The sequence below is a fragment of the Gobio gobio genome, assembly GCF_949357685.1.
Source record: "Gobio gobio genome assembly, chromosome: 8".
NCBI lineage: Eukaryota > Metazoa > Chordata > Actinopteri > Cypriniformes > Gobionidae > Gobio > Gobio gobio.
The window spans coordinates 11481619-11505344 of record NC_137114.1 but is presented as its reverse complement, the minus strand read 5'-3'; the positions used below and the strand labels follow the sequence as shown (position 1 = coordinate 11505344).

Below are 23726 nucleotides of genomic sequence, written 5' to 3'. Positions count from 1 at the left end.
GAGAACATGTAGGGCCCTGGGGCTATAACAAACCTAAGGGCCAAAGTAGCCGATCTTGGTGCACAACGTTTTCTACCACAGAAATAATTCGTATTTTTAAAAAACTAAATCGTCAAATCGTCATGTGCATTTTAAGATGGTTGAAGGTTTAAAAAATACAAAATAAAAGTTTTTAAAACCATGTTATTGGGCAGTAGATTATCTGTAATACCTGCTCTCTCCTCATTTCATCATTCTCTCATTTCCATCACTCTTTCTTTTGCCCGGTCTCTTCCCCTCAAAAAGCTGAGCTCTTGCTCTTGATAGTCTTTTCATTTTCGTTTGTGTCGGTGAAAAAAAGTAAAGGAGTTAACTGATATTTAGCCTATATTTTATAAAGCATTTTCTAAGTTAATTCACTGAAGGCTACAAACGCTAGGTAAATACGTTTAATAAATTAATTCACAATATGTACACACACATTCATCATCTTATGCCTAATCTGATGAAATTATTTTACAAAATTTGTTACACCTCTGAAAAATACCGAGGTCTAGACCACGGCGACCTCATAGCTGACTATGGCCATGATTACAGTCGTGTAGGCAGCCTATAGTTTACCTCAACACTTCCGTTCACATGGTCGGAGCTAGAGGTCTGGTTCAGCTAGTTTCGCCACAGAGCCTTTACTGTACACATGATGTTGCGCTTGTATCAAATTCAAATGGATAAAGCGGATGCCTGGCGCTCGTTATCACTTCAATAGAGCGGCGAAAGCGCCAACAGAGTTTGTCAGCGATGGTGAGACGGCTCGACTGCTGGATCTATTTATTTATCTGAGGTGCCGGAATGCAGTCCCGGACCGTTCCGGCCCACTTTAACCCCTGGTTATATAATTATACAGTAACGGTAGGCCTATAAAATATGGACATGGGGGCCCACATCTGGTGCCATGCACCTAATAGGGATTTCTTGCAAAATAACTAAACAGACAAATACATAAATGCGAGTAAAGGTTATTCGTTTTACTTATTTAATATACAAAGTTGTATATAAAATATTATATAAAAATGGCATTAAGCGATTAATAACTTCGTTTACAGTCATCAAGCAATTATGCAAGACAAACAAATAAAATAACAACAAAAGACAAGAAATTGATAAAATGATAAAATAAACTTTTTTTTTAGCAATATAGTAGGCCTAGAATGTCTTTCCAGTCAGTCTGATGTTTAACAGCTGAGATATATATTCAGAAATGAAAATGATTGCAGTCAAATGCAGGGACTTTGAGCGCATAATCATTTGGGCGGTGCGCTGGTATACAGCGAAAATATTGGGGCACGGCATCCCATCATCTTGTTAAAGAACGTTTTGATAGACTTTCCCAATTTTCCCGGCCTTCCTTTCCTTTTCATGACGTTACTGGTACCCAGATTTTTTTTTCTGACATTTTCAGTCAGTTTCACTTCCACTGTAACTTTGCTTCTAACTTCAACTGTTCTCGGAGCAGCCTCAACTGTGATTGTTTTTTTCTGTTTACTAGCTGGGGTCGGACTCGCGGTTATTGGGTTTCTCTGCTGTTTTCGGCTGATTAAACTGAAATAATTAATACCCATCAGACTAAACCATTTTTAGGGAGGGGGAGAGAGGAGATTTGGAATACTTCTTTAGCTAAATTGCATGTTTTTGTTCGTTCATCGTTTTCATTGAACTATCAGGCATAAAAATGTATATTTTATAATGATTCATAAGAGTAGAGGACTATATAGCATAACTACTGAATTTAGTATATAATTGTCCCCACCTTTCACCCCACTAGTGACGACCCCCCTGCCCCTGAGTATAGTAGCGGTGAAGCGACCGTGCACAAGCAATGTTCGTGCACCCAAAATCCTGTCACTTGCGCATTCACAGCTCTACGTGGTTATAAATATTATTAATATCAATATATGGCATCCCAGCAAACATTGTTCCGACGGCAACGACGTGTCCCTAGCCAAAAATAGGACGGCTTAAATCGGGAAAAAATGCATTCAGATACGTTCAACGTATGTTCGTTCAACTTTCATTTTGGAACTTTCATATTTTTCAACCATGACAGGACGTGTCGGAGGGATGTCTTTTCAGCGGTCATTAAACATCCAAACGTTTGCTGGGATAGGCTATATAAATATTACGCACACAATAAGGTGAGCCACATAACTTTTCCCCTGCTTTCTCTCATAAGCCTACCTTTCAGAATTGGGTGTTGGGCTTTAAAATCGTTAGCCATCACCTGCTGTATTTAGTCATCTTTTGTAATCATGTACAGATGTGGGGCGGGATGGGGTGGGAGTGGTAGGATAATAGGCTACGCGCTGGCCCTGCATATTACATAAACTTAATGTCTAATGTTAAAGATTATTATTACGTTTATGCTCATTGGAAGCAGGACTTGCCGACATCTTAAAAGTGACGTTGTGCTGCGTTCCAGGCAGGTTTTTGAGTCCGTAAGTTACAACTTCAAACCACGACTCACGACTTAGTAGCGTCCTAGGCAAAGTCATGCTAAACTGCCTGAGCGCAAGGAATTGTGGTAGCTAGATGTAAACAAAGCATGGCGGACCGTACCGGGCTTATGCTCATTTACAATCATTTATATCGCCAAAAGTGCTTGCTCCTTGCTTATTTCGCGGAAACGAAGGAGAAAAAATGGCACATACGGAAATACCTTTTATTTTACGTTATTTGTATATTTGTTTCATAAACACTGCATCCGTTAGCCTGGCTCCGCCCTCCTACGTACTTCCGCTCAATTTTAATTTTCCTTCAGTACTCCGTCTGGGACTGCGGTATATTCCTAGGTTTTCTCCGAACACATTTTTACCGGCCCAGAGGGAGTGGCTGAGAACGATGACGTTGATGTTGTTTGCTAGTTTGAGTTGTAGTTCAGTAATGGCGGCGGAGAAAGATGCGAGCAAAGCCATTCATTCTGTTGTGGCACCGCTGAATATCCAGAAGTAAAAGCCGGAGCAAAAATATTCTTTGCTGAGTTTTGTTGGTGGCAATGATGTTGTGTCCTGGGAAAAGTACGATTTTCCAGCTCGCTCGAATGCACAAGGTTTTATCACTGAGGTGGCTGCACATTTATTTTTATGGACTTCCATGTGAGGAATAAAGGCGAATGGCGTATGACATACGTCACAACTAAATGTTAGTGATTGGTTATGGCAGATCCGAGTGGCCCTTGCCAGATCCAATAGTTTTAAACTTCAACAGAGTACCCGTCTTCAAGGAAGTAAACACTTGTCAATGGAGAGTGGCCAGACTCTCTGTACAAAGGAAATGTACGAGAGTCTGGTAGGACCAGGCTACGCATCCGTAGAGGCTGCCACACTCTCAGAAAAGAAGGTACAGTGGAGGTACACTTTTGTTCCTTGGGGAACAACATTCAGACATTCTGAATTTTGATTTTTAAATACATTCTAGGGAGAAATAAGTTTAGATCCACACAGATACCAAGAATCAGCATATGAATCTCAACAATGGTGACATACTTAATGCTGCAATGCATGCTGGGAGCCATGAGTTTTATACTGTGGTGGCTTAGTAGGGCTTGAGCTAAACTTTGCAGGACATCAGCTCTCTAGGACCGAACTTGCCTATCCCTGACTTAGAGGTACAAAAATGTACCCTTGAGGGTACCACCCCAGTGACGGCCACTTGTATCTTAAAAGGTACAATTTTGTACTCTTATTTTTGAGGATGCAGTGTTGTTTTGTGGGCTATGTGACTGGGAGCTCGTAACTGGGAGTACATTGATCTAATACGAGTTCACGGGTTGGGAAGTCACGGGTTTGACTGGCGTTCCAATGCACTTTCACGGAAAAGGCTGGAAAAACACGGGTTACGGGTTGCCTGGAACGCGGCATTATTTCCTTGAAGAAGGTGGGAAAAATCCAAATTCCAATCTTTCTTGAATTAAGCAATAGTTCACTTGGTTGTATCTGATGCTGCCCAACAGGAAATCAGCCATCTTAGATGGAATGTGCGATTTATACTGTTTTGATGGTCTTACCAGGGCAAAAAACTTATGAAAGTTAACAGATAAATTTGTCTTAGGACATCTTTTGATTTGATCATTTTTATGTTTTAAATACTCTTCCTGGGGGATTCTTGTGACTGCCATCAGACATATGTAAAATCATGCCAAGACACATGCCAATGTGATAAAGTAACATAAGAAAATTGTAAACAGGAAGTGTCTCAAATCTTCTGCGTACATTGTGTGATTTACATTAAACGATTCAAATGTAATCTTTGCAACCTTTAACTCTTTACATTTAAAAAACATTTTATTCTAGCTTCACACATCAACACTTATCAACACTGTTATGTGAGTACGTTTCATTTAAAAAAGCAACATTTTAACAAAAAGACCGGAACATGCATCCGGATCAGTTTCAGAACAATGATTAAAACACAGATGGAGTAGATCGAGTCCATCAACACCTTCAAAGCTTCAGTCATTTCCAGTTTTGATCTATATGCTGTGTAATGTTTGATGATTGAGTTGTTTTGCATGTGCGTAAGCAATGCTTCTATTGCTTGTTTCTGCTTCTTCTTCACCCGAGTTTTGATCCAGAGATTCTGTACCCTTTCAGAAAATGCATAATAACAGCCCCTACTGTATAACAATGAAAAAACGGATAGCCGGATAATTCAGTCAATGGCAGGGAAAAATAGTAATGTAGATTTGAAGTAAAATCCTATGTACATTACCAGTATTTACACTAAATCAATATTTTCAAACATTGTAGTCTAAGTTTATAAGACTGTATGTAAAACTATGTGAAAAATATATTTAATTGGCTGCTCAATCAAAACTACAAGCCAAGTACACTAAGAATACTTAATTATACTTTTAATTATATCTTGATCAAAAGATTGAATACTAATAAATGTATAGGCCAAATATACTTATAGTTTATTCAACTATATAAGTCAAGTCATTAAGTGCAAATTTAAGTATATTTCTGAGAAGAACATAAAAAGTAGACTGAAAGTATATTTTCTTATTTTTAGTTTATAAGAAGGATACTATTAACACACTTGAATAAACTTATTTTTCATAAGGGTTATTTATTAAATAAAATTGGTGTAAAAGCACTGGATCACTAAATTACTATAAAGGGTTATGGTTGATATAAACCCAATCCTTTCAGCTGATGCCTGGTTTATTTGTATTGTAATCATGTGCGCATCTCACTGAAATGAACTTTATCCACATTCCCTGCTGTGGAGTCTGATCAGGTTTAACCTGGTTTCAGGTCCATCCAACTTGGACTCCTCCCTTTGGAGAAAATCTTAAAACTATAAAGGTTAGGAACAAAAGACATTTCTATGATAAAGAGAGGAACGAATACTTTCAAGCCAACGAAGCCAAGCAAACGAGAAGAAATGGTGTCTATGTGTCGACAGACCCTGGGCATGTCCCTGGGCATTATTGGGTTCATCGGAGCTATTGTGATTTGTGCTCTTCCTATGTGGAAAGTGACAGCATTCATTGGTTCCAATATTGTGACGGCGCAGATCTTCTGGGAGGGCTTGTGGATGAACTGTGTGGTACAAAGCACAGGACAAATGCAGTGCAAAATCTACGACTCTCTCTTGGCCTTACCTCAGGACTTGCAGGCTGCTCGGGCTCTCGTAATCATCTCCATAATTGTGTGTGTCCTTGGGATCATCCTTGGGATTGCCGGTGGAAAATGTACCAGCTTTGTCGAGGGTGAAAGCACAAAGGTCAAGGTGGCTATCGCTAGTGGTGTAGTCTTCATCATTGCTGGAGTGCTGGTTCTGGTCCCCGTCTGTTGGTCAGCTAACACCATCATCAGGGATTTCTACAATCCCTTGCTCACAGATTCCCAAAGAAGGGAGATTGGGGCTTCTCTCTATATTGGATTTGGTGCAGCTGCACTGCTGATCCTGGGAGGAGGTATAATGTGTAGCTCCTGCCCACCTAAGGAAGACAACTATGGCGCCAAGTACTCTCAGCCGCCACGGTCCGTTGCCACCAGCAAAGCCTACGTCTGAAAGAGATCAAGCACACAAAGACTTTTTACTATCAAAGACAATTTTTTTTTATTATTTTTTTTTGTAAAACCTCTTTATTCCCACCTGTGGACTTTTTCCCCCGAGGAGAAACAGTAGACGGACAGTGTCTGATATGACATATAGTTTATTTACTGAGTTTTTGTGCTGTGATTATATTCATATCACTGAAAGAGAAAAAATATGCATGTATAATGTGATGAGTGGAATTGAACTCAGTGAAGCAGATCTGTTTTTTTTATAAACAAGACATTCTTGTAATTATTGTTTTATTAATCAGAAAATGAAAGATATCTTACTGTTAATAAAATACAATGTCTATGGTTTTAAAAAATGTGACTTAATCATATCAAGTTTTTTTAGTTAGCATTTTTTGCACAATGATCATTAAATTTGTCTTATTTTGTTATTAAAATAAATGGTTCTGTAAAACAACATATTGATACTGCATTGACAACATTTCATTATAATAGCTTGGCATTACTGAATATTCTCACATATAAGAATACAATACATGTTAAAAAACTGATGTTGGCAAATGTTGGAAAGATCCTCATTGCAAAAGACATCAACATTTTGCTGTAAAAGAAAACAATGAACAACTATAAGGCATGTTCAGTCTGTTTCTAATTAATTTGTTTCATACATAACATGAAGTGAAGGAAAAATCTATTGTTTATTGGATGAATAGATATTACATGATATTCTGTCACTTTATTGTGCTCCAGGCATTTGTGCCCGCAGCAAATCAGCAAGTGGTCCTAATAAGCTGTGGGAACAGTGCGTTTATTAGAATTGTGTTTTGAAACATTCATATTTTATGGCAATGATAGAGCTATGTCAACACTTTAACATTTAATTGGTTTTGTTTTTGTTAAAATGATGCTGCTCAGTGGAGATAGAGCACCTACTGATGGATAGAAATCATTTTGCAATATTAACCAGTAAGCTAAAAACAACTTGTGTATTAAATAAAATGAGTGTAAAAGCACTATATCACTAAATCACTCTAAAGGCTTGTGGTTGATATCCAAAGGCTTTTTGATCGATGTCTTCATTTGTATTTGAACCAAGTCATCAACCCATAATTCCTTGTTGATGTGCATCTCACAGAAACCGGCTGTATCCACATTCCCTGTGTGGAATCTGGTCAGGTTTAACCTGGTATCAGGTCCATCTGACTTGGACCACTCCCTTCTGAGAAAAACTTAAAACAGGTTAGGACCTGAAGTCATTTACAATTAACAGAGGAGCAAACAAGAAAATAAAGCCAAGCAAATTCTCAGAACGTCCCCGTTGGTGTCAAGGACGTCGCCTGGTAAAGTTCCCAAAATGTTTCGAGACGGTCACGATGTGGAGTTTTTTAAAGGGTTGGGGAACGTTTTTTCGCGGACCTTCACAGAACATTCAGGATGTTTTCGGAACGTTTAGGGGACCATATTTTATTTGAAAATGTTACGTTCTCAGAAGGTCCCCCCTGGGGAGTTCTTTTAAGGGTTGGGACGTTATTTGGCAGACCTTCAGGGAACATTCAGGACGTTCTGGGAATGTTTAGGGGACCATTACTATAGGACATTCTCTTCTAGTCTACACTACATTCCCATAACTTTTGCAGGACCTTTAAGGGACTAGATTGCTCAAAGATGGATGAATACCAACTCTTTGTGATCCAACTTCATATCTTACATGTTCTGAATATGAAGTTGTACAAACAGTTGGTATTAATACATCTTTGAGAAGCAACTTCTGTGCAAATCCTGTGTTTTTTACTGACCCTCATTTGCAAAGCAGCCCAGTGTACATTGATTCACACAAACATGTACTAAAAACATTCAGTAAACGTGATGGAAGGACCTAAATAGGACCAAAAAATTACATTCTAGGTTGGTCCTGCAAACGTTATGGGAATGTAGCATAGGGACCACTGCACTGAACAAGATATGTTGCAGCGAAGTCCAGAATGAAACATCCCCATCTGACTAACAGGGAACCATATGGGAACGTTCTGTTAATGTCCCAAATGTCCTCTTTATAACGTTGCAGTGTGACCATAGAATAACCAAAATGTTATAATATGACCAAGGATATGTTCTATAAATATGTTCTATATCTATATTTTCCCATATGTTCTAATGCCCTATACATTTTGGGATTTTCATCACCTTTAGCGAACTTTTAGGGAATGTTTCGCAAGGTTGCGAGAATGTCCCCTCCTACGTGGGATGTGCCTAGCCATTATTGGTGTCTTGGAGCTTATTATGATTTGTGCTCTTCCTATGTGGAAGGTGACAGCATTCATCGGAGCCAATATTGTCACTGCGCAGACCATCTGGGAGGGCTTGTGGATGAACTGTGTTATACAAAGTGCAGGACAAATGCAATGACTCACTCTTGGACTTGTAGGCTGCTTGGGCACTTGTGATTATCACTATCATTGTCTGCATAGATGCCAATTTATGTTTCTGCCGTTGGTTGCCCACACTCCAGTGCGCATCTGTGTTTGCTCTCTAAAGAGCATACCAGATGTAGATGTGGGCAGACACTATGTGGCAGAAGGTAGGGGAAAACGGGGCACAACCTAACGCGGGGTTAGTTGTAACGCGCATGTTTTAACCCTTTCCACACATGCCAGGATGACAAAACTTAGTGTATTTACTAGTTGCCATATCAACATTATTTAGAGAAAAATTAGCGCCAAAATTAAAAAATCTCTGGAAGATATCACTGAACATGTATTTAACCATAGCAAAAGTAAATTTCTTACTTAAGTTTAGTTTTCATCTCTGTAATATGTGTTTATTTAAAATAAATCAAATCTGATATCCGATATTATTTTAATCTTATATCTGTTATTTAACAGTTGAGATGGTTCTTTAATGCTGATCTAACAGCAGAAGACACGAGCCGCGGGTTAAAACCTTTGAAACAATCTGCTTTGTATAAAGCGCTATATAAATAAAGGTGACTTGTGAAATTGAATTGACTGCCAAAAAATAAAATGATGCTGCTCAGTAGAGAAAGTGTACCCAGTGGTGGATGGAAATAATTGTGCAATATTACACTAAACAAAATGCTTGGTTAAAAATAACCCAAGTTGGGTTGAAAATGGACTAACCCAGCAATTGGGTTGTTTTAACCCAGCGGTTGGGTTAAATGTTTGCTTAAAACAACCCAATTGCTGGGTTAGTCCATTTTCGACCCAACCTGGGTTATTTTTAACCCAGCATTTTTTATAGTGTAGCCAGCACACGTATTTATTAAATAAAATGAGTGTTAAAATCTATTTTTTTAATCTGTAACCATACCTAAATAAACGTTTTTCAGCTCTTCTAAGGAAGGCAATGGCCATGTTTACATGCAGAAGAATATTATGTTATTAATCAGAATTTGGTCAAATTCTGATTATGGATCTAGGTCATAAACAGTTGCTATGGAGAATATATTGTTGATGGGCCCTTTTGAGACCTCCAGGGCATGCTTACATCATAATGCATCCCTGAGATTGTGCATAACCTTTGGTAAATTAGCTCATTCAAAGAAAGGAGGTTTGGCACAGCAAAAGTTGTTTTGCTGAAACTGGTTTCAAGTCCTCCCAAACTGGTTAGACAACTAGCAATGGCATTTGTCTGAATATTAACAACAGGATGTGGGTCACGGTACTTTTCCAAAAATGTTTCTATTTTAAGATTAAATACTACATTTAAAATGGATTTATAAAATGGATAAACCAACACAGAGTTCAACCTGTATAAAGCTTTCATATTATCATGAGGCTTCTAAACATGTTTACCGAGTTCACACTACACTCTTAGAAACAAAAAGTACAGTGGAGGTACAATTGTGTTCCTTGAAGAACAAAACGTATAACTGTACCTTTAAAGGTACACAATTGGTCCTTAGGGTAAAATTAAACAATTGGCAGGCAAGTTCGGTCCTAGTGAGTCACTGTCCTGCAGAGTTTGACTCCAACCCTGAAAGACATCTATAGAAGCTCTTATTGAGAATTAACAGAGGTTTAGATGTTGGTTTTATTGAAAATATTTGGTCACCATTACGGTGATCAGTGTCGTCTTTAGTTGGGCAGTTTGACTCTTAGATTTGTATGCGAGTTTGTGGTTTTTGTTACAGTGTTAACAAAACACATAATCTGTTCAAATCAAAATAAGCCATAAACAAAAATTGTCATGAAGAAAAATTGTTGACTAAACTCATCACTGACTAAAAATATAAATAATATTCACCAACAATACTTCTTGCCACAGATCAGGCATTCTGAGTTTTGATTTTTAAATACATTCTAGGGAGAAAAAAGTTTAGACGCACACAGATATCAAGAATCAGCATATGAATCTCAACAATGGTGACATACTTAATGCTGCAATGCATGCTGGGAGTCATGAGTTTTATACTGTGGTGGCTTAGTAGGGTTGGAGCTAAACTCTGCAGGACATCAGCTCTCTAGGACTGAACTTGCCTACCCCTGACTTAGAGGTACAAAAATTTACCCTTAAGGGTACCACCCCAGTGACGGACACTTGTACCTTAAAAGGTACAATTTTGTACTCTTTTTTTTTGAGAGTGTAACAAATAATCAGATACGATAAAATGTATGCGTATTAGGCGGGCTGTCCGAGGGGAGGGCTCAGAGCTCGAAATTTTGGCCTGAACCCAGAGTACTTCCCCCAAATCTTCTGATTAGAATAGTTAACCAAGCAAGTGTGATCAGACTGGGTGGTGGTGAGTCAGCTATAGGCCTCATCTCGTACTGATTGGATAGGCAATGTGTTCCTCCCAAATTTTGTTTTTAAAACATAATTTATTCAAATTAGCGTTATTCCTCCCTTTTAGGAACAAAAAAAGTAACGTAAACCGTGACACAATGTGACGCAAGGCGCAACATATGTGTTTGTTGCTAGTTTCAACCCAACAGTTATCATTTTCATGTCAAGCTGTTCAAATAGCAAAATCACTTGCACCCATGGGTGTGCTGGTCTGAAAACCAGGTGTGTTCAGGCGCATTGTTGGCGTTTTGCTATTTTGAGGAAATTAAATCTTTAGAGCAGGTTTTTGTTGGTCAATGGTGCAGTCGATTTCAGTTCCCCAAAATAGCAATACACCAAAAATGCACCTGATGGTTTTCAGACCATCCCGATTTTTGTGTTATTTAAAGGACATGTTAGTAACATGCGCCTATAGGCGGGTACACAATGTGCGTACACTCTGCTTATTACACACACAGGGACCCACAGCAGCACACAAACATTTTTAAATATTAAAAATAAAAGGATTCCTTTCTGAAGTAGCGTTCAGTCTTTCTGCTCGCAAATTCCTCCATGTAGTGAATCCACCATTGTGCGAGTGCAACTGGCTTTTAAAGGGAATGGGAGATGAGACTCTGATTGGTTTATTGCACGTTACGCCCAAAACACACCCATGACTCATTAGAAGATGAGGTACAACCCTTTTGTTCTATGCATACTTTTTGAATCTCACAATTCTGCTATTTCCTCAGTTTGTGCAGATTCACATTTGGAATAGCAATTTTTTTTTTTTTTACCTCATACATATTGGTTTAGTTTTTGGAAAGCAAATCCAAAAGACTGAAGCTGATATTGAGATGGCGTCTATGGGCATGCACTTACTGGGTTGCATCCTGGCTCTGTTTGGCTGGATTGGAGTAAAAATGTCATAATTGGTAGCAATTTTGACCTCTCTGATTTTCTGGGAGAGAATCTGGATGAGCTGTGTGGTGGAGAGTACCGGACAGATGCAGTGTAAAATCTATGGCTCCATGCTTACCCTGAGCCCTGATCTGCCCATGTCCTGATGGTCTTTTCCATCATGGTTGGCATCGCTGGGATTCCTGTTGCACTTGTCTCAGGGAAATGAACCAACTTCGTAGTTGAGGAACAAGGAAAAGTTAAAGCATATATTGCTGCTGGGGACGGCTCTGGTCACCTCTGGACTTCTATGTCTTATCACTGTGTCTTGGACCGCTGTCATTATAATAACTGACTCCTACAACCTCTTGTTACTAGATTCTCAGTGTAGGGAGATGGGGGATTCATTCGACCTCGGCTGGGGCACAGGGCTCCTTCTGGTGCTGAGAGATGGGCTGCATTGCAGTTTTTGCCTACCAAAAAAGAACCCCTCAGCATCTGTCATATATAATCCTGTAAAGATGTCAAAGCCATTCAGTGGGAATGGCACTCTTCCTGGCCACGCAGCGCCAGTCCCATGGTCTCCAACTCCTCCTTCCAAGACCTACATCTAGACTACATTTTGTTGTGTATTTTGACACTACAAAATAGAGTAGGTGAAATTCTTAGAGCACTTTTACCTGTTGAATTCTCTTGTACAAAAGCACTTGTTTTTCACTAATGATACACAGTTTTATATGACGAAACCATGTTGGCTAAATTGTTCTTGCCATTTGTTCTCATTCTGTTTATTTGTGCGTGCCAGAGGAACATACTTTACACAACACTAGGAAAACCTGCTGTTCAGGAACACCCATAGTTTCCACTAGTCAATTGAACATACTACGTGTATTTTGAGAACAAGATGCATAGCTATTGTTTTTGTTCTGCTTGACAAACTGTATGAAAAATACAGGTTCTAGGGGAAATAAATGAGTTCACGGTCCTTTTTACTGTGGGTTTAGTTTACTGTACTTTATTGATTATGAAAAAATTATTTGTATTTCACTTTTTATTTTATTATGTGTTTCTTCTTCTGAGAGGCACTTAACAAAGAATTATAAATGTGAATGAGCAATTTGACTTAAATGCTTCTTTATATTTTTGATACATTTATCAAGTTAAAATAAACTGAGTATAGGAGTTTCAGTTAAACTGAAAACCCGTTCTCCCAGAATTAACCTTTGGTACAGGCCTCTTATTACATGGTTCTCAGGCTCACATACACAAACATCCTGAATTTCCTTACAATGAGACCTTGTTCTTATTTATGCCCTCTTCAGTGGGCCAGAGTCACGGTGTTATTTCAGATAACCACTACAAGGAAGTGTCATGTATTCTTTTACGCAACACCCATACACCCAGACTCTTTTATGTCAGAAAACGTGCGTTGCATTCTTAGAAATGTAAACAAGTGATGTCAAAGACAGAGATAAAAGTATGACAACCACCCCTTAACCAGCTCTCAGTTGAGAAATCTATTTCTCACAGTTAGTATCGGTTTCATTCAAAATCCAAACACAACCGTCTTAGTTGAGCAAATTCACCTGCATTTTGTAGTCTACTGCCCCCTAGCGAGAGAAAATCATTCATATACTACTTTATTAGAACTAAATCTGTTTCACCATTAAAACATTTATATTACAAAAACACTGATTAAAAACAAGAATTGAAGTTTTTTTTTTCTGTTTTATGTCATCCACAGCCCCCTCCATGGCTCTACAGGTCTTGGGAATCACTCTTTCAATGATCGGCTTTGCAGGAACTATTATCATCTGTGCTCTGCCCATGTGGAAGGTGACCGCCTTTATCGGCACAAACATTGTGGTGGCACAGGTATTCTGGGAAGGATTGTGGATGACTTGCGTGTACGAGCGCATTGGGCAGATGCAGTGTAAACTGTACGATGCCCTGCTGGATTTGGATCCTTCCCTACAGGCAGCGCGTGGGCTAGTGGTGACCACCATGGCTTTGGCCTGCTTGGCTTTCCTCATTTTTCTGGTTGGGGCTGATTGTACCAACTGCCTCAGTAACCCACGCGCCAAAGCACGGATTGTGGTGGTATCTGGGATTACCTTTATGCTTTCTGGACTGACTACTGTGGTGCCTGTGTCCTGGACGGCCGACTCCATTATAAGAGACTTCCATAATCCCATAGTGCATGAGGCATTAAAGAGAGAGATGGGGGCAGCCCTGTATGTGGGCTGGTTAACAGCGGGGTTTCTGTTTGTTGGTGGAGCAGTTCTCTGCACCAGCTGCCCACCGGAGCGGGACAACTATTCACCTAGATACACCTTAACAAAATCTGACACTCACAGTGGCTATGCCATAAAGAACTATGTCTGATATAAAGCACATGCCACTGAGTAATGCGGACACACTGGTCAAATGCAAAAGCGATTCATCATAATGTACAAGTGTTAAATGGAAAACTACATCAGACCCTAAATAATTTACTTGGCTTCCGAACTTATGCTGATTTGAAAAGCTCTCTTTTTGACCAAATAAAGGAATTAACCTTTTTTGATTTTCATATATTTGATCTTCTTTAAATTAAATTAATAAAAAGTTCAACCTTAAACCTTAGGGCTTAAACCTCATGCAGTTTTAACTGAAAGCAACTTGCACTAACATATCTCAAAATATGTCAGTGCCATTGTTTGTCTCAAAATGCACACAAGTATGTTTTTTTTCTAAGGCATGTTTATAAATGTTACTTAAAGGGTTAGTTCACCCAAAAATGAAAATTCTGTCATTAATGACTTACCCTCATGTCGTTCGACACCCGTCAGACCTCCGTTCATCTTCAGACACAAATGAAGATATTTTAGTGTAAATCTGATGGCTCTGAAAGGCCTCCATTGGCACAATGGCACTTTACACTCTCAAGACCCTTAAAAGGCACTAAAGACATCGTTACAAAGTCCATCTCACTACAGTGGTTCTAAAATAACTTTATGAATCTGCGAGAATAGTTTATGTGCGCAAAAAAACCCTAAATAACGACTTACATAGTGATGACGATTTCAAAACACGGCATCATGAAGCTTCGAAGCGTTATGAATCAGTGAGTCGAATCATGATTCGGATGGCGTGTCAAACCGCCAAACTGCTGAAATTTGGCGATTCAAACTGCTGAATCGACTCACTGATTCATAACGCTTCGAAGCTTCATGAGGCCGTGTTTTGAAATCGTCATCACTATGTAAGTCGTTATTTAGGGTTTTTTTGCGCCTTTCAGAGCCATCAGATTTCAACTAAAATATCTTCATTTCTGTTCCGAAGATGAACGGAGGTCTGACGGGTGTCGAACGACATGAGGGTAAGTAATTAATGACAGAATTTTCATTTTTGGGTGAACTAACCCTTTAAATGTCCTAACTGAACAAACACCTAAGCCTAGCTTAGTCTCAGCCCAACAACATTTCAGCTTGTCTCCAGTGTTTGAATATATTGTGTTTGTGTTCAGGTTTCACCTTCTGCACTGTACTATCTAACAAGTTAGACTTACTTAAAAAAAAAAAAGCATGCAAACAGATTGCCTTAAAAAAGCAAGTAAAGTGTAATAGAAATAGTAGGTTGTACTGACAAATGCTTAGTTAGTATAGTTCACTTACACAAGAGTTCTAGTAACTAAAAAAGAACTGAGAGTACTTGATAATTTACTTTAAATAAAATTCAGTTGTTACCATTGTTGTGTTTTGATGCTGAATGTTGAAGTCTGTGTGTGACTCAAGCATGGGTAATTACAAGATATTGTCCAAATATAGAGGGATTATATCAACCCAATTAAGTTTCACATGGTGTTTATGACATAATGTTAGCAATAAAATTTTAAAATGTCATTATTTGACATGATATATAGTTACATTATACAGCGTATATATGTATATAATTAACTACATTCCTTTGAAATCAAATAATTGTGATTTGTGATTGCATTGCTGCATCATTACAATACGCAAGTGCCCAACCAAAGGGAACATTGATCACCATAATGGTGAGTGCAAACAAAAACATTTTAGAAAAATCAACATCAGTTTATGAAGTCAGTTTATGTGATGTTCTCTCAAATTTTTCAGTTTTATGACAAATTAACATTCAAGATGACTGGGAAATCAGTGAGTGACATTAAGAAAAAGTAAACTAAAAAGTGTTAGAATCACTGTTGGATTTTACAGTGTGCAGGGACTATGCAGTAAACATCCCCATCAGAATAGTAGAATAGAAATCAAAGGAGAGTCCCCGTGAAGATACACAAACAAATGTGCGTATCTTTGTGAGTGTGTGAGTGAGTGAGAAGACTGCTGTGTTTAATAATAGGTGTTCTGCTTTGTATAGGGAATGAAACAAATAATTTCAAATAATAAGGTTGTGCTAAAAAATAATCCTTATCTGTCACACTGACCACTGGCCTGTAAATTGTCTGTAATGCTCTATTTTTATCTCAGTATCAGTATAATAATTAATTAACAATATTAATTAACCAAATGTAATGAACATTATCCTATGAATTAAGTGTATTTCAAACTTCATTTTTCTGCCACAAATCTACAAATTAAAGTTAGTTTAAAACCTACATAGTTGTGAACGTAAATGTGGTGGGTTTTAAGAATAACAGTTTACCTTTTATACATGCAATTATTTTGTTAATCAAACTAAATTGATATTTATACCTACCCAAAATAAAAAATATATATTCTAACTTCACAACATGGTCTCATTGTTTTTATCTAGCTCTATGTCCAAACTTAAACATTTTTTAACATAATCAATTAAACAGGCAGAAAAGTACAGACAATAACTTTATCACACAGAGAGTACACTTAATTCATTAATATTTTTCTGTCAATAGTGTGCCAAACAAAAACTTTGAAGACTGAAGAATAACTGTTATCTAAAGGTATGGACTTTTTGTGTTCGTAATATGTTATTAACAATAATAATAATAATGTTAGTTAAAACCCATTGGCAGTGTGGAACTGATCCACTAGGTCTATAGAGGATCTGTTGATGCTTAGAAAAGAGAGTGAAGAAGAGCAGTAAAAGTTCAAGTTGAATGGGGTGACTGGGGTGGGGATGGTTGCAACATCTTCTGCATCTGCATCTTGGAGTTCTTTTAAGCCAGTCCGTTCAAAATGTGATTCAAACTAGTTACATGTGTCTGCTATTAAATGATGTAGATGTTATCTTTGCAGCACAAATAGAAAGAAGTTTCAAACACGACGAATGAACTGTTACAATTCACCATTGTCACCATTAGTTGTAAGTAACACCCTGAGTCGAGGTGTAAGATTATGATATCCAACGGGGTTATTATGGATTATGACAGCTTTTTTTTCAACACTGATTGTTCAACATAATTGGTGTGCGTGTGTGTGTGTGTGTGTGTGTGTGTGTAAGCATTTCATACTAATTGGCATACAAATTTCAATATGTTTAATCAGTTTCAATATTAACCCCATCAATCCACCTGTATGTTACATTAGCATCACTATAAATTGATAATTTTCTTCTAACTTATCCCTATCCTACTTTTTATCCTACTTACCTCACATGGACACAGTCAAAATGCATCAGCTGCCCTCAGATATTCTGTAAGTTATTTTTCTTGTTCATCAGTGAAGACTTTCTTTCCACCATGGTAGCCTACTCTCATGGATACCTTGATCCCTTCTCTTCCAATACTTCCTTCTTTTTACAGAATCTGTACATGGCAAATGCCAATTTTGCCACAGATCTCACAGACTCTCCCTGCTCTTTTACATCATCCGATGCGTCAAAATGCTGAGAAACACCCCTCAGTTTGACTTTCTCTTACAAGACCTAGGCATACTGAAATTCGAAGAAAACATAAACACAACAAAAAATTTGCTTGGATTGTAACATGTTTCATTGACGTTACAACTAACCCAGAGTCTTGTTGTTACAACTAACCCAAAGTCAACTTACAGCTAACAGCCAAAACATTAGCACTAACAACTTGCAGGAAAATGTGATGTCCTTACATGAATGCACCACAAGATGGAACTCAAACTTCTTGAGTTAGATGTGTGAAGAGGAGAGAAGAGAGAGAGAATGCTGAGCACGTGTGTGCATGTTCAAAAGAGTTATTAAAATTTGGGAATATGCTTTCTGTGCTTCTTGTCTACATTAAGACAAAAATATCCACAAATACACACACACACACAAATATAATTTAACTTAAATTAGTTTAAAGCAGGCATTGCCGTCCCAAAAATAAATTTAAGTAGGCCTAATGCTTAAAAGTTACCTTTCAAAACATTCTTACCTCAAAATTAGTTCTAAAACCTGCTGTGTCTGCCACAGGGCTCTATTTCCTATCTGAATTAGCCTAAACACTAGTTTCCTAGTTAAAAAATTGGACATGAATGTCCTCTCGAGTCAAAATTTGAATGCGATGAACTCGTGATCACAACCTCAGAAGTGGGAAGTAGGTCATTTCCGATGGCACGTCAAGGCGGCATAAGGACTAAACTGAGCATGTGTGAAGTGAATCAGGTGATTTGAAACTCCTGATAAATTGCCAACTGACCTGTGTTACAACCCTCCCCGTTCTCCCCCTACGTCATCTCTACTGTTTTGTTTGCTACCGAACACCACAGACTTTTTTCATGGACAACATTTTCCCAAAAAGTTTTTGACCAAAACTTTTATTAACCTCTGGCATGAACAGAGTTTCCTGCAAAACAATCAGCAACACAAATCTAAGTAATACGTTGTTTCTACAAGTGTCTCTTAAGTTTCTGGAGTTGTTTTGCACTAGAGAACTAAACCATGTCAGTACTGATGTGCAAGCGCTCCACGACTCCCTATTCATGTCTCATCGTGTGAGAAAACAGAGGAATTTGTTATGAAACCATGGCAAAAACACAAAGGGATCCTCCACGTTTCAACCACAGCGTGTCTCTCCGCCCACAGCTGGAATGCAGTACAGCTGGTTTCCGTGCTATGGGACATAGTTCTGCTCCACGGTCCTGAATAAACACAGACATGGATATAAAATTTGAATTTGCTAGTTTCGGGCTGGCCAGTGCAGGCTGGTTTTGCACGATCCTTACAAGATTTCTACCCATGTGGAAAGTAAGTGGAACGGTGGAAAACACCACAACAACACTGCCATTGTACTGGGATGGAGTGTGGTTAAACTGGCAACACCACACAACTGGCAGACTTCACTGCACCTTCTATCAGTCTCTCCTGTCTCTGACTGAACATTTTACCAGCTGGAAAATACTCGTCATCACATCTATAGGAATGGGAGCTATTGGCGTGGCAGTTTACGCTATTGGGTGGATACGTTATCCTAAGAACATATGGTGTAAAGCTGCCTCCGGGCCATCGTTTATTGTAAGTGGACTGCCTTTACTGGTGGTGGTCTCCTGGACTACACATTTAACCGATTCGAATGCTGCCTTTTTTACACGGGAATGGGGAGCAGCGATCATCACTGGCTGGATGGGAATAGTGTTGCTTGAGGTGGGTGGAGGAGTGCTAAGCATTATTTGCTGTCGAGCAGTCCAGAAGCAGAGACAGGATGCAAGACAAGCGCAGACTTCAGAGCCAGGGGTTCAGTATCCGCTCCACACCATTCACAGTACCGCATTTATACAAAGCCCCCTTACCGGATGACTTTATTCATGGACTGATTTAGTAGACTGGGTATGTCTGTTGTTGCTTGTTGCTCTAATCATTAATCAGACATTTCAAAAGATCTACGTTCAACTTGTGAACACTTATTGGTCGTATATATTTAATGTTAGACAAAGACAACTCTGCTCTGGTTCATGATTCTGTGTTTGACAACTGACACTTTTAATGTTTTTCTCCTTCTTGATGATCACCCCATGATCAGATCTGCACAAAATTGGTAGATTCATTAAAAAGATTTTGTAATCTCCTCTCTCTTTCTTTTTTCCATGTAAACGTTCTTCTTCTTCTTCTTTGTCTTCTTCTTTTTCTTCTGATATTTGCAGCAGACTAGATGCATCAGAGGTGCAATTGCTGCCCTCCTCAGTTCTTCTGAGGGACTAATATCCTTACATAAAGTCCCGTTCGATGCAAAACAACTTTTATTCTCTCAGTCTTTATTACTAAGAATGTATTTTAATGAATAATTTGTAACTCCAGATTCCAACAACTCTGAATGAATGAAGAGATTTCTTTCTGTACAAGGATTGACACATTCCATTAATATATAGGGCACACAGTTTCTGCTTCTCCACATGTGCATCTGCCATCTGGAAGCTTTCCAGATACTGACAGCCCATAATTTAATGCACAATTCCCCAATCTTAGTCTAGTAATAACCTCACTATCCCTCCTTCCCAATCTTATATTTCTTGAATATTTCACTGTTGGCTGAGGTGAAAAATGTCTGCCTTTATTTCCCTCTTCCCATTCTTTCTGCCATAGTTTTGTTGTTCCTTGCTGGATAATATTTTTACACTCAACACTTTCTTACACTTCCAATTCAACTTCACTATATTCCCCATTTGAATCACTCTATTTAATGCTACTACTATTTCTACTATTAAATCTGATCTAGCCTCACTCTTCCTTCTCTTTATTTCAATTAGAGCTGCAGTCGAGTCTGAACATATTACAAAGGACCCATAAATATTATGACTGACACCTGTAACAGTAGTTATGACTGACATGTGAATGCATTTTTCTCAATATGCAAACTGTTAACTGTTCAGCACGGTTTCATTATAAATGGTGATTCTCTCTAAGGTGGACACCCAACTTAATATATTATATGAACCATCTGAATCTAACCATGTCAACACATGGAAAAGTCAGCACGGCTGCTTATTATCATGTTAAATATGGTGCCTTTAGCCTCAAGAGCATCGGCACCTTTTACCCCAAATACCATACTTTTATATAATTAACGTTATTGAAAAACTGAACGAAAGAAAACGAGCTTGAATGAAACTGAAAATTATTAGGAAGACCTTTGTCTCAAAACATATTCAATAATTTTAGAGATTCACTTTTGCTACTTAAATTCACAACATTTAAAGGTAGGGTAGGGTAAGATTTGGTTAAAAAACTTTTTTTCCAAATTTGTTTAAACTTTCTTTATATATTATCAATACATAATTAAAATGTAAGTACTCTGAAAAAGAAAGTATAAAAATTGAGTGTCTGTAGACCTCTCACGACTGTTTTAAAGACAGCTCATTATTTCCATTCACTCCACCTTCTCCCTTCTGGGCTCTTTCCAAAGCCACGCCCCCAAAACACATGAACGCGCTACGCGACCGCGATCAGCTGAAAGACGCATCATTTACCTGAGGCGAGCGAATCATGTCAGAATCACATGTAATAAAAAATATAACTTTATCATTATGAATATAAACAAATAAGATGTCTTTTAGTACTCACTCTCAAGCTAGAATAACGATACTGGTAAAGTTTAAAATACACACACAACACAGTGTCTACGACACACACAGATACAAGATAAAAACATCAGTAAACATAGGTAGAGTATATAAAAACAAACCGCGGAAATAAACGTGCAGGTAAAGTTCCCGGTGAACATGGTAAAAGAGTTTAGACAGAGGGTAGTAGCTAAAGCTAACTTAGTTAAAAAAAAAAGTTCCTGGATGCGGTGAACTAGCTTTTACGCATGCATTTTGTTATCTAAAGTTACATTTTGCGAAATTCAACACGACAGCGATCAACTTGAGCTAAGTATATTGAGTATTTATCATCTCTACTAATGGCTCGCTAAGTGTATAACATTGTAACTTTATGCTAAGTAATGTTATGTTAGCTATATTAGGCAGCTACGTGTGCTAGTGAGACATGCTTCATGAAAACATAAACCAAAAAAATGTATAATCAAAATGAAAGATTAGGCTACCTGTCCAGCAGAAATACAGCCTCATGAACTCCTCAAATCAAACGGGTGCGTCAGGGTTGCCAGGTTTTCACAACAAAATCCGCCCAATTGCTACTCAAAACTAGCCCAAAACAAGCCCAATCGTGTTTCTCCGGTAAAAATTGTGTTTGGGGGGTAAAATATGTGTCTTTTTGGTAGGGCTGCCTGCTAAAATTCGCAAATCCTGGGGCAAAATATCACATAATTGGGGTCGCTTCAACCCGCGGACATGAAAAACAGCCGCGGCAACAGTGTTTGAAGTAGCCCGACTTTGGCAACACTGGGGTGCATGTGGGCAGATCCTGGAGCAAAAGCGGCGGTTGCCATGGTAGCGAGAGAGAGTGACAGGCGCCCAAGCCAATCACTTGTTTCGGCCCGAACGAAAATAATGAGCGGTGTTTATTGCAGATTAAAAAGTCTAGAGTCACTCGATTTTTATCCTCTCTTTTTCAGAGTACTTACATTTTAATTATGTATTGACATATAAAGACAGTTTAAACAAATTTGGACAAAAGTGTTTTAGATCATTCTTACCTACCTTTAACGCAGAATCAACTTTGCGTTGCTGCCTGTTATCACGTCAAGGATCATCCAAATTTCCACCTGCATCTTGTAAAGCGGATGTTTTGTAAAGTGCTGCGGGAAGTTTTTGGGCCATCTAGTGGTTTAGAGGAAAATCAAATCAAAGGAGCCTTTAACCTACATTGCATGCTTTAACAGCATTGTTCAACATTCATAAGATAACTTACTTTTGACACTTTATTGATCTAATTATTATTGCTCTATTGTTATTATATGTATTTTAAGTTTGAGCTCCCTTTTCATGTGTTTAATGACTCTTATTTTGAAGTATTGTTTTGTTCCCATTGTTCCTTTGTTCTGACTTCATGTGTTTAGTTCCTGTTTACTTTGTTTCATTGCCTTTTTTGAATGCTTTATTATCGACACATAGCATGTACTGTACAAGAGTAACTTCCATATTAGAGCAGAAGTACATATTACATGCTTCACAATACCATGGAAAAAATCATAAAAAGAAAAGAGAAAAGAGAAAAGGAAAAGAAAAAGGAAAATAACAGAGAAGGGTCCATATTGTTGAATAGGAACAAGTAGATTCTTTTTATATGAAAATGTTAAATTAAGAACACATTTGTCACAGTGTGTTATGGTTTGTTTCTTGTTTATGTTTCATGTTCTTAGTTTGTCATGTTCACTACTGTCTTGTTTCCTGGTTTGTCATGTGATTTCTATGCCCTCATGTGTTATTGTGTCATGTTGCCATTGGTTCATTGTTTAATCATTGTTCACAGGTGTCCCTTGTCTAGTCATTAGTCCTTGTGTATTTAAGCCCTTATGTTTGCCATGTGCCCTGCTCTGGTATTGATGTTGTAACCTGTTGTTGGTGAGTGTTCATGTGTCAAGTCTGTGTTTTTGTTTTGCCAAGTCTTTGTTTTATGTTTTGGATCCTTTGAAAAAAAAAAAAAAAACTGCACTTGTTCTGCACACTTGTCTCCAGTGGGCTATTTGTTACGACATTTCTTTGCTAGATTTTGACATTATATGTATGCACATTTTAATCAAATTCTTAAAGGGTTTACTCACCCAAGATGACAGAAACTTCCTTTAATTCCTCACCCTCATGTCGTTCCAAACCCGTAAGACCTTCAGTCATCTTCAGAACATAAATTAAATATTTTTGATCATCTGAGCTGCTCTTCTGAAAAAAATCTTCATTTGTGTTCTGAAGATGAACGAAGGTCTTATGGGTTTGGACTGAAATGAGGGCTGTAACGATTTGACCAAAAATAAAAACCTCGATTAATTGAAAATTTGACCTCGATTACGATTAATGAACGATTATTTTTCTTTTTTCTTTTTTTGCCCTCATAAGGTTTTTGAGTAAGTTCACTGATAAGGTTTGTACTGTAAATATTTTCTACTATTAAAGGTGGAATTTTTTTTCTAATGAGAGTGCATTGTGATTTTAAAATACTTGAAGGAAACGGTTGACTTTCAGCAGTTATTGTCAATGGAGCAGA

At 38.1% G+C, this 23726-nt stretch overlaps 3 protein-coding genes across 3 annotated transcripts; all 3 read left to right on the top strand.

The window, feature by feature from the left end:
• Window positions 1–5364: 5364 nt before the first annotated feature.
• Window positions 5365–7072, top strand: LOC307130146 (claudin-4-like; the record flags this gene model as incomplete). The annotated part of the gene is made up of 1 exon (XM_079823057.1): window positions 5365–7072. One exon carries the CDS (start codon window positions 5365–5367, stop codon window positions 6052–6054), a length of 690 nt encoding a protein of 229 aa, XP_079679183.1. The 3' UTR covers window positions 6055–7072.
• Window positions 7073–13484: 6412 nt separating this feature from the next.
• cldnj (claudin j) lies at window positions 13485–14117 on the top strand (the record flags this gene model as incomplete). The annotated part of the gene is made up of 1 exon (XM_079823062.1): window positions 13485–14117. One exon carries the CDS (start codon window positions 13485–13487, stop codon window positions 14115–14117), a length of 633 nt encoding a protein of 210 aa, XP_079679188.1.
• Window positions 14118–18785: 4668 nt separating this feature from the next.
• LOC307130150 (claudin-4-like) lies at window positions 18786–19529 on the top strand (the record flags this gene model as incomplete). Its single annotated transcript, XM_079823061.1, has 1 exon — window positions 18786–19529. The coding sequence occupies one exon, from the start codon at window positions 18786–18788 to the stop codon at window positions 19422–19424; it is 639 nt and encodes a 212-aa protein (XP_079679187.1). The 3' UTR covers window positions 19425–19529.
• Between the last annotated feature and the right edge of the window lie 4197 nt (window positions 19530–23726).